Source organism: Pipistrellus kuhlii, unplaced genomic scaffold (assembly GCF_014108245.1).
Source record: "Pipistrellus kuhlii isolate mPipKuh1 unplaced genomic scaffold, mPipKuh1.p scaffold_m20_p_6, whole genome shotgun sequence".
In the NCBI taxonomy this organism is placed as follows: domain Eukaryota; kingdom Metazoa; phylum Chordata; class Mammalia; order Chiroptera; family Vespertilionidae; genus Pipistrellus; species Pipistrellus kuhlii.
The window spans coordinates 79,761,388-79,774,529 of record NW_023425562.1 but is presented as its reverse complement, the minus strand read 5'-3'; the positions used below and the strand labels follow the sequence as shown (position 1 = coordinate 79,774,529).

At 49.8% G+C, this 13,142-nt stretch overlaps 1 protein-coding gene and 1 long non-coding RNA gene across 2 annotated transcripts; both read right to left on the bottom strand.

Moving 5' to 3' along the window:
- Window positions 1-5,650: 5,650 nt before the first annotated feature.
- On the bottom strand, window positions 5,651-11,442 carry LOC123651497. Its single transcript, XR_006740261.1, has 3 exons — window positions 11,433-11,442; window positions 8,980-8,984; window positions 5,651-5,786 (listed from the first exon to the last, which is right to left on the bottom strand). It is a non-coding gene; the product is annotated as an uncharacterized LOC123651497 (long non-coding RNA).
- On the bottom strand, window positions 6,401-8,343 carry MC3R (melanocortin 3 receptor). Its single transcript, XM_036418998.2, has one exon. The coding sequence runs from the start codon at window positions 7,931-7,933 to the stop codon at window positions 6,920-6,922; it is 1,014 nt and encodes a 337-aa protein (XP_036274891.1). The 5' UTR covers window positions 7,934-8,343; the 3' UTR covers window positions 6,401-6,919.
- Window positions 11,443-13,142: the final 1,700 nt, after the last annotated feature.

The window sequence follows — 13,142 nt, the reverse complement described above, 5'->3', positions numbered from 1 at the left end:
GGATAATGTCCGGGGTCCACTTAGCTAGGAGGCCAAGGTCTGACGCCCCCATTCTGATTCTGCAACACAAGCCTTTACAAGGACGACCTGTGCTGCCTGGGGCGGTAGTTGTCCCTCGGTGGCCGGTTCTCAGAACTTGGGTCAGTGAGAGTGTGGCCACTTCCCAAGGTGCCTGTCTTTGCCTTGGCTGCTCACCCACTTGGCGCCTCTGTTTTTTCATCTGTTAAAGGGAGAAGCGCACAGTCTCCGCTTCCCAGGGTGTGAAGGGGATGCGGTGAGCATTAAGCCAGGCACACTGGTGCGTTAGAGCACATGCGATGGTGCTCGTACGCGGCAATTCTCTTTCCTGCCGTGACTGTCACTGGGCGCCAAGGTCCCCGGCGTGGCAGCTGGCACGATGCTGTGCTTTGTTAGCGCCAACGGGCACTTCCCAAGCAAAGTGCTGGACGTGGGCAAAGATAGATTCCTCTTTTCAGCGAGAGAGGCTGCCAGCGGGTCTCCGCATAGAGAAAAAGTTACTGACACTTGTTGTCTTTGCAGTTTGCTCCGAGTTATACAGAGTGAGGTGAGGACGTGCCCGCGCTCAGAGGGAGCGGAATTTCTGTTGGACTCAGCAAAGCTGCCTGGGCCTTGCAATGCGGAATTCTGGGGGGCGGGCCCTGGAGTCTTCTGGAAGGAAAAGGTTAACAGCTCTGCCTCTCCCTGGGATTTAACCGGGGTGCCCTGCCTTGTGCATGGGTTGGGGCTCCCGAGGAGATCCAGGAACAGACAAAAGAAAGAGTCCCAGGAAGGGAAGTAGCTATGGGGATTTATGGGGGTCCCACTGCATAGACATAGTTGAGTAACTCAGTGGCCAATGGTGATTAATTCAGCCTCCAGCCCCTGTTCCCACCTTAAAAGGCAGGGATTCAGCTGAAACTCCCAACCCTCTCACCTGGCCATGGTCTCCCGGCCTCCGGATTCATCCTGAAGACACCTCCCTCTCCCCACTTCAGTTCATGTCATTAACATACAAAGGCATTCTTATCACCGGAAATACCAGGAGCCGGAGCCAGGGATGCAGACCTCATATTGATTTTTTTAAAAATATATTTTATTGATTTTGTACAGAGAGGAAGGGAGAGAGATAGAGAGCTAGAAACATCGATGAGAGAGAGTCATCGACCAGCTGCCTCTTGCACACCCCCTGCTGGGGATATGCCCGCAACCAAGGCACATGCCCCTGACCGGAATCGAACCCGGGACCTCTCAGTCCCCAAGCGGACGCTCTATCCATTAAGCCAAACCGGTCTTGGCATATTGATTTTTTATTATATCACAGGTACACTCACACCACAATCCAGTTTTAGGGCTTTTCTGTCACCCCAGTAAGATTTCTTGTGCCTGTTTACAGTTAACCCCCATTTCCACCCCAACCTCTAGGCAACCCCTAATCTGCTTTCTGTCTCTAGGATGTTGCCTTTCCTAGATGTCTCCTATAGATGGATTCATACAAAAGCTAGTCTTTTGTGTCTGGCACCTTTCACTTAGCACAATATTTTTGAGATTATTCTGTGTTTGAGTGCAGTTCATTTCTTTTAGGGCTTAGTCATATTTCATTGCATTTTGTTTATTCCTTCATCAGTTGATTGCTATTTGGGTATTTCCACTTTTTGGTTTTTATGAATAATGTTACTAGGATATCTGTAATGTCAAAAAAAACATAATTATTTTTTAAATAATCATCTGTATAGCTCTAGCTGATTTGGCTCAGTGGATAGAATATTGGCCTGTGGATTGAAGGGTCCCGGGTTTGATTCTGGTCAAGGGCACATGTCTGGGTTGCAGTCTCAATCCCAAGTAGGGGGCATGTAGGAGGCAGCCAATCAATCATTTCTCCCTCTCCCTTCCTCTCTGAAATCAATAAAAATATATTTAAAAAAATCTGTGTGCATGAGTCAGTATGAAGGAGGAGAGGTCCAGTATAAAAGTGGTATTTGAGGAAATGATTCACTCATTTTCACTTTAAGATTTTAAAAGTTAGACCATGTTTACTTACATTTCTGTATGACACATCACACATACACCCACCTGGTTAGATCTGAGGTGTCCTGCTCAGAGAAACCAAGGCTTCCCTCCAGCGGTATTGTGAAACCAAGGACAAGCAAGGCTAGGAATGAGAAATAATCCATTTAGCAAACTAGCTTATGTAAGCCTCCAAAGCTAGAAACAAAGAAACTGGATAACTGAACTCACAGGACCTTTGAGTTCAAAACAGAAACCTTTAGTCCAGCTCTTTTCTATTGCATATATGTGTGTTTTTACATAGAATCTTTTCATCTTATTTCAGGAGTTTGAAATGAACGTACTGAAGATTTACCTAAAAATCACCAGGTATATTTAATGGGGAAAACCCCCCCAAAAGTAAGCCTACAAAAGGGTTGTATTGGCCCAGCTGGTATGGCTCATTGGTTGAGCATCAACCCATGAACCAGGAGGTCACAGTTCGATTTCTGGTCAGGGCACATGCCTGGGTTTTGGGCTCAGTCCTATTGAGGGGTTGTGCAAGAGGCAGCCAATCAATGATTCTCTCTCATCATTTTTGTTTTTACTTCTCTCCTCTCCCTTTCTCTCTCTGAAGTCAATACACACATTTTTTAAAGGGCTATGTTGGAAGTAGTATTTGGGGCGGGGCTTTGGAGAGAGAGACAGAGAGAGGGTGGATAGTGACAGATTCTGCCTGCCTTATTTTGGAAGTAGCAACCAATCTCCTTGCATGGGACCTCCTCTCCATCTTTCATGGTCCATGTGGCCTGGATGTGGCTAATGCTCCCCTCTAGCTCCAAGGTGGGCATCTTATCCAGGTGGATCAGATGTGCTGGCCATGGCAATTGGCTCAGAGATTGGCATGTGATTTCAGTTAGCTGGCCTGAAGTTTGCTTTCTTCTTTTCGGGTGATGGGCATGGGCAGGGAACTGTTGGAAATGAGCAGCTGTTTCCTGCTGGAGCTGGTGAGCTGGTGGGAGTCTCATGCGATTGGTCCACCATGTGAAAAAAACCTGTCCAGGAAAGAATCCAAAGGAACCCGGCAGTGTGGCCAATGCTGAGCATCAGACCATGTGCCAAGACATTGCCAGGTTGATTCCACGTCAGGGCACATGACTGGGTTGCAGCTCTATCCTCAGCAGGAAACATGCAGGAGAAAAGGCAGAGGGAGCAGCACCCTTTCTTGTGTGTCCAGACGAACAGCATGGCCAAAAGCAGAATTTGTGAGCACTTTTCTGTATGATTATTCCACTCCCATTGAAAAGCACACGCATAACAAAGCTCAGTGGATTCTGACAAGCGGGCTGAAAAATGGAATGCTTTCAACTCCCCGGAGAGCCCCGCTCATGCCACAAAGAATTTGATTAGGAAAGGAAATCCCAGTGTAGCGGCTGCTAAGTTTCTACTTGGTTTGTGAGAATATACATTCATCAGGCAGCGGCAGACACTTGGGATTCAGACCAGGTCTGTCTGACCTCAGAGACCGGCAAGCAACATCAGACAGGAACTCTAAAAATTAGGGTTTTTCTTATGCTTCTGTATACTTACTCCTGTGTCAGAGGCCCCTGTTTGCCTTTGTTGAATACAATTTCAACTCCTTATCAGGCCCTATAAGGCCCTATGATCTGATCTCCTCTGGTAAGTCCTCAACACACTGCCCCTTCCCTGTACTCCTTCCCCAACCTGGACTCAAACCCACCACACTCATTCCTGCCCCAGGGCCTTTGCACCTGCTGTTTCCTCTGCCTGAAGGCTCTTCCCCATATCTTCCTGTGATTGGCATCTTGCTATCATTCAAGCTCCAGCCCAATCCTCACTGACTACTCTTTCTAAAGAAAATGCCAGTCACTCACATGAAGAAAGCCCTCTACCACCGCTCTGTAGAAAAACAGCATAATTAAGCTCAAAAGTTCAATTTCAGTAAGGACAACAGGCAGAGATTTCTAGGGACCCAGGACATCAACCACTACAGCGCATGTGCCTGGGGATAAGACGTGAGGCGTGAATGTGACCTAACAAATGAATTAAAGTCCCGATGTGCTTTTATTTATAACAGTGAAGCGTTTCAAATCTGACTGTCCTGTTTAAAACATCCGGTGGACAGTGGTGGCGGAGGAGGCAGTGAAGCCCCACAGGCAGGGCTGTCCACCTCAGGCAGATGCCTTCCCAGGGCTGCCCACAGCCTTCGCAAGAGTATGTTCCCAAGTCAGGTGACTAATTGTGCTTTGTGGGTTTTTAAAAAAATATATATTTTATTGATTTTTTACAGAGAGGAAGAGAGAGGTATACAGAGTTAGAAACATTGATGAGAGAGAATCATCCATCAGCTGCCTCTTGCACCCCCCACACTGGGAATATGCCCACAATCAAGGCACATGCCCTTGACTGGAATCAAACCTGGGACCCTTCAGTCCACAGGCCGATGCTCTATCTATTGAGCCAAACCAGTTTTGGCTTCGTGGTTTTTATGAGGTCTCTATGGAAACTCTTAGAAACATCTGGACTGGTGAGCTGTGGAATTGTGCACCGAGTCTCCCTCCCTGGTAGCCCTTGCCTCTGCTGGCCCTGGGTCTTTGCTGAACTATGCAGACTGCTCCCAGGGGCGGTGCCTGGGCAATGGGGTTGGAGTGGGGTCTGAGTCTGCTTCTTCGCTGGGAGATGAGTTTTCCTAGACAAGTTCTTAGCCCCTCTGAGTTGCAGAGGTCTCATCTGTGACATAAAGGGGTACTGGTGCCCGCCTCAGGGGTTCCTGCAAGGCTCAGAAACATGTGCCCCCCAGGTAGCCAGCACAGTTCCCAGCCTGGGGCCAGTACTCCACACTGTCAAGCTGTTTTGAAAGCCCTCTATGCCCTGTCTATTTAAAAGGCGGGCCCAGAGGCAGTCACGCCCCTGGGGGGGATCCTCATCTTCGGAAATGCAGAACCGGAGGTTCTACTCCAGACCGGCTGAGTCAGTTTTTGCCCTCGAGCAAGAACCTGGGTGAGTTTGTGGGAAGTTTCCCATGGGCTGCTCTCCAAGCTAGCATGTGTGGAGGAAGGAGCGTGGGGCCTGTTTTCATTATGGAAACCTGTCAGCAGCACCACTTGGTGCAGACTCCAGCCACAGGACACCAATGACCCAAACTAGCTGGATGTTCATGGCCCACCATGCACCTCCCCTCCGTCCCCCCATCCCACCCCAGGACTCAGTTTCTTTACTTGTCTTAGAGGTTTGCTGAGAGAATAAATGAAATCATGTGAAAGCTGATATCCAGGAGTGAAAAGTTCCTTTCCTCCTGTTTGCCTGGAAAAGGACGCCGTGGTTCCTGTGGCTGTTCACACAGGCTTCAGAGAGCCTGACTCCATTGCCCACAGTGGCTCACCGAGTGGCAGCGGACACGACCTGCTATTTGGTGTCTCGATTAAAATAATGGAGAGGGACAGTGTCCCAGGAACTACAGCCTGGTGTTCTCGGAACCTAAATGGGAGAGTTTTGTAGTTTGGCTAAAAGGCACTGCCCTAGAAAAGACGTGTGCTGTGGCAATGGATGCTTCTGTCACTTACAAAACAGCCAGGATTACCGTGTAACGGACTGTGTGCAGAAGCCACTAGGTTGCTTCCCTTTAATGTCACACGTTTAGCAGCCACAAAAGCCTTTTATTTATTTCCAAACATCACAAAGCAAGAAACACAAGACATTGTTTATATTAGCAGCATGTCAAGTACACTGAAACCCTCATACATTACAGCACAGGAAAAACACACAGTTGTACTCCGGAGACACTGGGCATGGGGATGGAGTTCTCTGGGCAGGAAAGGGTCTGACCGAGGTGCAGAGCACAGCTCATGCAGCAGCATATGCAGTGCTAGTCAGCAAATCTCACCCCTTGCTCTCAGGAATGAATTGAATGCATTGCCTAACTTGATAAGGTAAACAGATGTTGATAACAGGATCACCCCAACTTTAACACCACCAGACTGAGCACAAGTTTTCTTCCCTAGATAACATTTCAGAAAATCGTGTGATTGAGACACAGTCACAATGACCACAAGCAAAGCTTCCAAAAACGTCACATGCAACTTCTCAAACCTGACATCACCATAGAGCCATCACTGGAGACACACCCCCTCCCATCCACGATGCCCTCTTGTTTAAAGGCAGAAAAGAAATAATAGGGAAAAGGCTTATAAAATAGGGACACATATACCTTAGAAGAGCAAGCATCAAAATACTTTACACACAGGCATGTTCTGGTTTTCCAAAGTACTTGATCTCTTTCTCATTAGAATTTTGAAAGCTGCCTTAGGTTGAATGCATAAAACCCAACAACAAAAGCAACAACTCTAGTAACAAAAATAGGGGCATCCTGGGTAACGTTTCAATGCTGGTTTTCAGGAGAGGCTGGTGAGGGTAGGAGGGTAAAGAGGGCGCTGGGCTGCATCACTTCTTTCACAAAGAGTCCATTGTTGTGGGGCAACTGTTGCACTGTAAGCAGAATAACAGGATGGAAACTCAAGTGTCTTATGAAATCAGGGCAAAGCCATGGGAGCAGCTGGCAGCCGAGGTCGGGCGTGGTAAGAGGTTTGCTCCGGAGAGCTTCGACCCACCCTCCTGTCACTGAGAATCCTTCAGTCTGGATGACCCGAGGGGCAAGGACATGCCGGGAGGCGGGTGGGCAGGCAGCCGGAGCCGCCTCACGGACTCCTTCCTCCCGTGGCTGTTGGGGAATCAGAGTCTGAGACTTACCCACGTTGGGATCCTTTCAGAGAGCCGGTGACATCCCATTTCCCTGTCCAAGGCCCTGCCAGCTTCCAAACAAGATGCACACAGCCATGGCTGTTCACACACTCTGGATTCCCGCCTCTTCTTTCCAAACACCTCAGCTGGCCGGAGGGACCGGCCTCGGGCCCGCGTCCTAGCCGGGGCTCACGCTGCCGGGGCAGCCGCACAGGATTTCGCGGAAGGTGCTCCTGAGCTCGGGGCTGCGGAAGGCGTAGATGAGCGGGTCGATGACGGAGTTGCACATGATGAGCACCAGGTAGGTGTTGAAGTGCGCGGCGTAGCAGACGCAGGAGGGGTTGGTGGGGCAGGTGATGATGAGCACGAGATGCAGGAAGAAGGGCGCCCAGCAGACCACGAAGACGCCCAGCAGGATGCTGATGGTGATGGCGCCCTTGAGGCACGAGTGCTGCTGCTGCTGTTGCTGCTGCTGCGGGGCTGCCCCGTCGGCGGCGGCGGGCAACGCGGCGATACGCCGCAGGTGCAGCCGCGCGAACAGGAACATGTGCACGTACAGGGTGCCCATGAGCAGCAGCATGGCGAAGAACAGCGTGACCAGGCACACGATGACTGTCTTGCTCTCGGAGTAGACGATGAAGACCACGCCGCACACGCCGCAGCACAGCCACACTACCGCGATGAGGCCGCGCGCCCGGCGCGCCGTCACGATGCTGTGGTAGCGCAGTGCGTAGAAGATGGTGACGTAGCGGTCCACGGCGATGGCCAGCAGGTTGCAGATGGAGGCCACCAGCGAGATGCAGATCATCGAGTCGAAGACGTTGTCCATGTGCTGCACGAAGCGGTCCCCCAGGGCCAGCGCGCCGCTGTCGACCACGGCGATCATGATGGTCTCCAGGGCGTTGGACACGCTCACCAGCATGTCGGCGGCGGCCAGGCTGCAGAGGAAGAAGTACATGGGCGAGTGCAGGTTGCTGTTCCTGGCCACGGCCAGGATGACCAGGATGTTCTCCAGCAGGCTGACGGTGCCCAGCGCCAGGAACACGCCCGGCTGGATGAAGACCTGCTCGCAGTACCCGTGGCTGCTCTGGTTGCCCGCGGAGGAGGAGGAAGAGGAGGAGGTGGCGGCCAGGCGCTCCAGGCCGTCGGGCAGCCCCGGCTGAGCGGAGGGCGGGCAGCACGAGGCGTTCATCACGGACACGGGCTGCCACAGAGCTGGGCTGCGGCTGGTGCACAGGCTGCTGCTGCTGCTGCTGCTGCTGCTGCTGCTGCTGCTGCTGCTCACGGGAGGCAAGAGTTTCCTCCGGTGGCTGAGGGATGCTGGCCCTGAGCAGACTCAGGGAAGAATGGAGAACGAGTGAGCTGGGAGACGCAGGGAACTTTCCTGCTGCTCCAGGGCGAGCAGTGTTATGCAGACTCTTCTGCCACCTCCCTCCTTTCCCCTCCTCACTCCATCGCCGTCCCCACTTGGGAAGAGAGAACCTGCCACCGGTTGCTACAGTTACGGCTCCTCTCCTGGCAAGACAGGGGAATGTAGTACCTGCTGTTGGGAGTGAGGAGGGAACACTCACTTTCCGCACATTGGCTGGTGGCAAACAACTCCTACTCAGTCCTCAGCGCAGCGAAATGACCACTGAGCACCCGGAGCTCTGTGACTGACAGCAGGTAGGCTCCCAGGGCTTGGGCAGGGGCTCGGAAAGCTGGCTGGTGCCCCCTGCTGGCCAGAATGCGCATCTGTTTGCTGGCTTTTCTGAGCCTTTTATTTGTCCTGGGACTGCCATAGGACAAGTACAATTCATCCATGTACTTGTCCATTCATTCATTTTTTAAGTAAACATTTACTGTACACCTACTATGGGTCAGGTCTCTGCTGCTGGGCGCCCAAGTTTATGGTGAGCAAGAGAGACATGCTCTTCCCGTTTCCCCCCAAACTTGGAGTCTGGGTTGGGAGACCAGAAATTAGGGAATTAAGTCCTTGGGATAAACGTTTGAGTGGGGAGGATCAGGGGGATGCTGGCGGATAGAGCCGGGGCCCTAACCTGGATGGCGGAGGAAAGTTCCCAGGAAAGAATGTCTAAGCCTGGACTCGAAGGAAGAAGAGGCGATGTGGGGCGGGGAGGTGGGATTGGGGTTGGAGGAGGGTCCAGCTGGAAGAATGCCCAGCATTCGGAGGGAAGGGCAGTGGATCCTCACGCTGGCGTGGGAACCATCCAGAGGATGTGGGTGCAGAGGTCTCACCCTGCCTCTGAGTGAGAGTCACCCAGGGCTAAGGCCTGGGCATAGGTGGGTGATTTTGAGAGGTAGCCAGGGTTTCCGTCAGCTGAAAAGGAAACTTAGTGTTTTTGAAGAACTGACAGTTGTTTGCTCTGCCTGGAGCAAGGAGCTGGAGGGGGGGAAGAAGCGGGGAGACATAATCTGAGAAATGAGGCTGTAAAAGTTATTTATTTATTATTTAAAAATATATTTTATTGATTTTTTACAGAGAGGGAGAGAGAGAAAGAGAGAGTTAGAAACATCGATGAGAGAGAAACATCGATCAGCTGCCTCCTTCACACCCCCTGCTGGGGATGTGCCCACAACCAAGGTACATGCCCTTGACTGGAATTGAACCTTAAACCTTTCAGTCCGCAGGCTGAGGCTCTATCCAATGAGCCAAACCAGTTTCAGCAAGTTTTTTATTTTATTTTATTTTATTTTAAAGGTGAGACGTGCCCTTTTAAAAAGGATGATTTCAGCCTTGTTTGGGAGTTTGAAAGTGGTGGGGGCTGTGGAAGGAAGGATTCTAGGTAGAGCAGGGATGGGGTGGGTCTGCATTTAGGATGATTTCTGGCTGCAGAGTGGAGGCTGGCTAGGAACGGGAGGAGTGAGGAGCTAGGCAGGACAGGGCTGCAAAGATCCAGATGGTGGCTGGAAGCAAGGAGGAGGCCCTGGCGTCCTGGGAGGAGTGGGCAGAGAATGTGGGAGGGAGGACCTTGGCGGATCCAGAGTGCTTGGGTATAGGACTGTGGGAAAGGAAGTGGGTGGGAGCACCCACCTCCTTCTTAAGTAACAGGGAGGATGGAGATGCCCTGGGTGCTGAAAACTGTAAAAGGCAGATTTTAGCAGTTGACTTTAATACATGGTTCATGTCAGGCTTGATGATGCACAGAAGGATTGTGCAAAGTCTGGAAACACTGAGTCCACGTGTGTGTGTGTGTGTGTGTGTGTGTGTGTGTGTGTGTTTGTGTGTGTGTATGAGACAGGAGAAATATGCATATGGAAATATAAAATTTGGAATATTTATAAAACTTTGGAGTGGAGAGATCTTAGTAAGATGGGCAATCCCAAATTTAGTATGAACAAGAGGACCATAAGCCAAGTCAGAGACAAACAGGAAGAAAACTTTTGCCATAGGCAAAAGTTACTGTCTCAAATAGAAACAATACTTGCACATTAATAAGAAAAAGAAGAATTAGCTCTTAGAAAACTGGGCAAAAGATACGAAAGGAAATTCACTGAACAAGAAATGCAAATGCCTAATAAACATATGAAAAGATGTTCAGCCATCTGGGGAGTCTAGGAAATGAAAATCAAACCGAGACTTCATTACCGTTTTCCCAGTTGGAGTGACAAGAATTAAAAAGATGTCAAACTCAGGAGAGAACATTGGGGAAAGAGCTCTCAGGCATACCTGTTGTTTGTGAATAGCTTCACCATTTGCCAGTGTCTACCAATGTAAAAATCAGGCTAGGTGTGGATCTCAGTCTATAAACTGAAGGGTGTGAGAAATACCACTTCTATTTATTTTTAGCAGAGCAGCGTCTGATGTTAAACCAACTCATCTTTCAGGCTGGGGAAAAACAATATCTCAATCCTTTTGAGGCTTCCCCTCCCCCCTCACCTTCAGGGTCACTTCCCCTCCCCCCTCACCTTCAGGGTCACCTCCAGGTGTCTTTATAGTGTCTTGGTTCGAGGTTTCAGGGGCACTGGTCTCACCTGAACCACAAGGACTGCTTGGTGCTTTCCCTGCCCTGGGCCTTGGACACCTTTTTCTGCCTCCACTCTGATTCTCTGCCTCCTGCACAGAGAGCAGTGGGACCTGGCACTTCAACTCCTCATCCTAAGAGTACTCTCCTTGCTAATGAGTGTCAATTTGATCTTCTCTAAACTCTCCTTCTACTTACCTGGGGGAGACATGCAGATGCAGAATGACTTCCTGATGGAATCTTCTATAAACCAATTGGCTTTACTAGTATTGATTTATTTTTAAAAAAATATTCTTATTGATTTTAGAGAGGAAAAGAGGGAGAGAGAGAAAGAAACATCAATGATGAGAAGGAATCACTGATCAGCTGCCTTTTGCACACCCCACACTGGGTATTGAGCCCGCAACTCGGGAATGTGCCCTGACCAGGAACCAAACCATGACCCTTCTAGTTCATAGGTTGATGCTCAATCACTAAGCCACACCCCCTGGGCCAAAATGTCTTTATTGATTGCAATCATAAGGCATGACAGTCTCTCCAGTGTTTATTGTATGTTGTTGGCACATGTGGGGGTGTCTGGTCAGAATCTGTTATAATAAACTGTAATAAGGAGATGTTTTTTACTATGGATTTTATTTTATTTATTTATATTTTAAAAATATTTATAGTTGAGAGTATTACAGATGTCCCCCCTCTTCATCCCTGGTGAGGACCAGCTACAACTACAGTGGGAGAGTTGTGCAGGAAACCCACCTATAGAGTAGGCTTTGGTGCTCACTGAGTCTGCCTCTTTTGTGTGTTGCTTGGGATGCAGAGTTGTCCACCAGGTTCACTGGTTCTAGGGCCTCCAGGGAAGTGCAAAGTCATACACTACCTGGGGCCACCTGGCAGGAGCTATAGAGAGATCTGCAGATGGCTGCTATTTGTATTGGGCTTGGAAGTGCCCAGGTGAGACCCAGCTGTGAAGCAAGGCAGGCTTGTGCTAGTGCCAGGTCTTGGACCCTTTCTGATAGGTTTGGGGTATGCTAAGATCAGCTGCAGTTTGTTTGAGAGATTTTAGCAAAGACTAAAGCCTGATCCAGAACAGGCCATTCATATAGAAAACTTGTTACAAGCTTGGGTGGGGCAGGATCTCAGGGAATTATCAGGGTGGTGCAAATAGTGTGAGCCAGGCTGGTGGAGACTTGGATATGGCCCCTTCCAGTCAGCTCTGTGACAGGGGAGGTCCCATCTTGGGAACAATGACCCCTGAGAGCACCCCCATCTGGGAGAAAGCTGTGCTCTTATTCCTGCCCCCATACCAGATAATCCAGCTCCTCCCTGTATGTGTCTAGGTCCCCCAAACCCACCCAGCACTGGAGCTCAGAGGGATTGAGTCTGACTAAGTCTGTATGCTGGCCCTTTAAGAGGATCTTCTGGGATTCCAGTAGCCTCCGTGTCCCGCAGCCACAATTCCTGCTTGTTTTTACAGCCTGAAGTTACAGAGAGTTCTCTTCCCAGCTCTGGGGCTCTGGGCTGGGGGACTGGTGTGGGGCTTGAACCCCTTGCTCCTCATGGTGGCCTCTGCAGAGAGGACTTGCCTCCTGATTAAAAACAAAACAAAACAAAACAAAACAACAACAACAAAAAACACAAAAAAAGCACATGTGGGTGTTGGAGCAGCCTGTCCCATGCCTCTGCCCCTCCTACCAGTCTCAATGTGCTTTCTTCTTTATTTCTCTATTTGTAGGACTTTCATTCAGCCAGCTTTCAGGCAGTTCTGAGTGATGGTTTCTATGTGTTTTAGCTGTAATTTTGATGTGGTTGTGGCAGGCAGCACATACCAGCATTTACCTATGCCTTCTCTTTTTAACAAGGATATTCTTATCTGAAGAGATCATACACCTGGATGTTCTTTCTGCTTCAATAGATCTTTCCTTATTTTTTGTGCCTGGCATACTTCTCTTATCTTTCAATATCCAGCTCAAATGGGAACCTTTTTTTCCTCCATTGATTTTTAGAGAGAGTGGAAAGGAGGGAGGGGGTGAGAGAGAATCACTGATGGGAGAGAGACACATTGATTGGTTGCCTCCCACACACACCTTGACCCGGGCTGGGGATCAAACCTGCAATCCAGGTATGTGCCCTTGACTAGGAATGGTGCTCAAGCCAAAATTCTAAGCACTGAGAACATTGGCCAGGGTAGATGTAAACAATTTTTCACAGTTTTCCTCAAATCTTCTGCAGCAGTTTATTTCTCCTTCAATCATCCCTCCCCAATCTGGCAGAGTTCAGCAGTCCTCCCTCCCTCTTGTGTCAAGTAATTAGAGGTCACACCCCATGCCACTTAAAGGGGGCAGATTGTCCAGAGATCATAGTAGGAACAATATAGATTGCATCATTGGTCCTAATTGTTTCTGAGGAGCTGCTGCTTCTGCTGCCTGTGTCCTCAATCCC

Bases quoted from the DNA above. Each gene is read 5' to 3' on its own strand.
- MC3R (XM_036418998.2), bottom strand. From the start codon at position 7,933: ATGAACGCCTCGTGCTGCCCGCCCTCCGCTCAGCCGGGGCTGCCCGAC.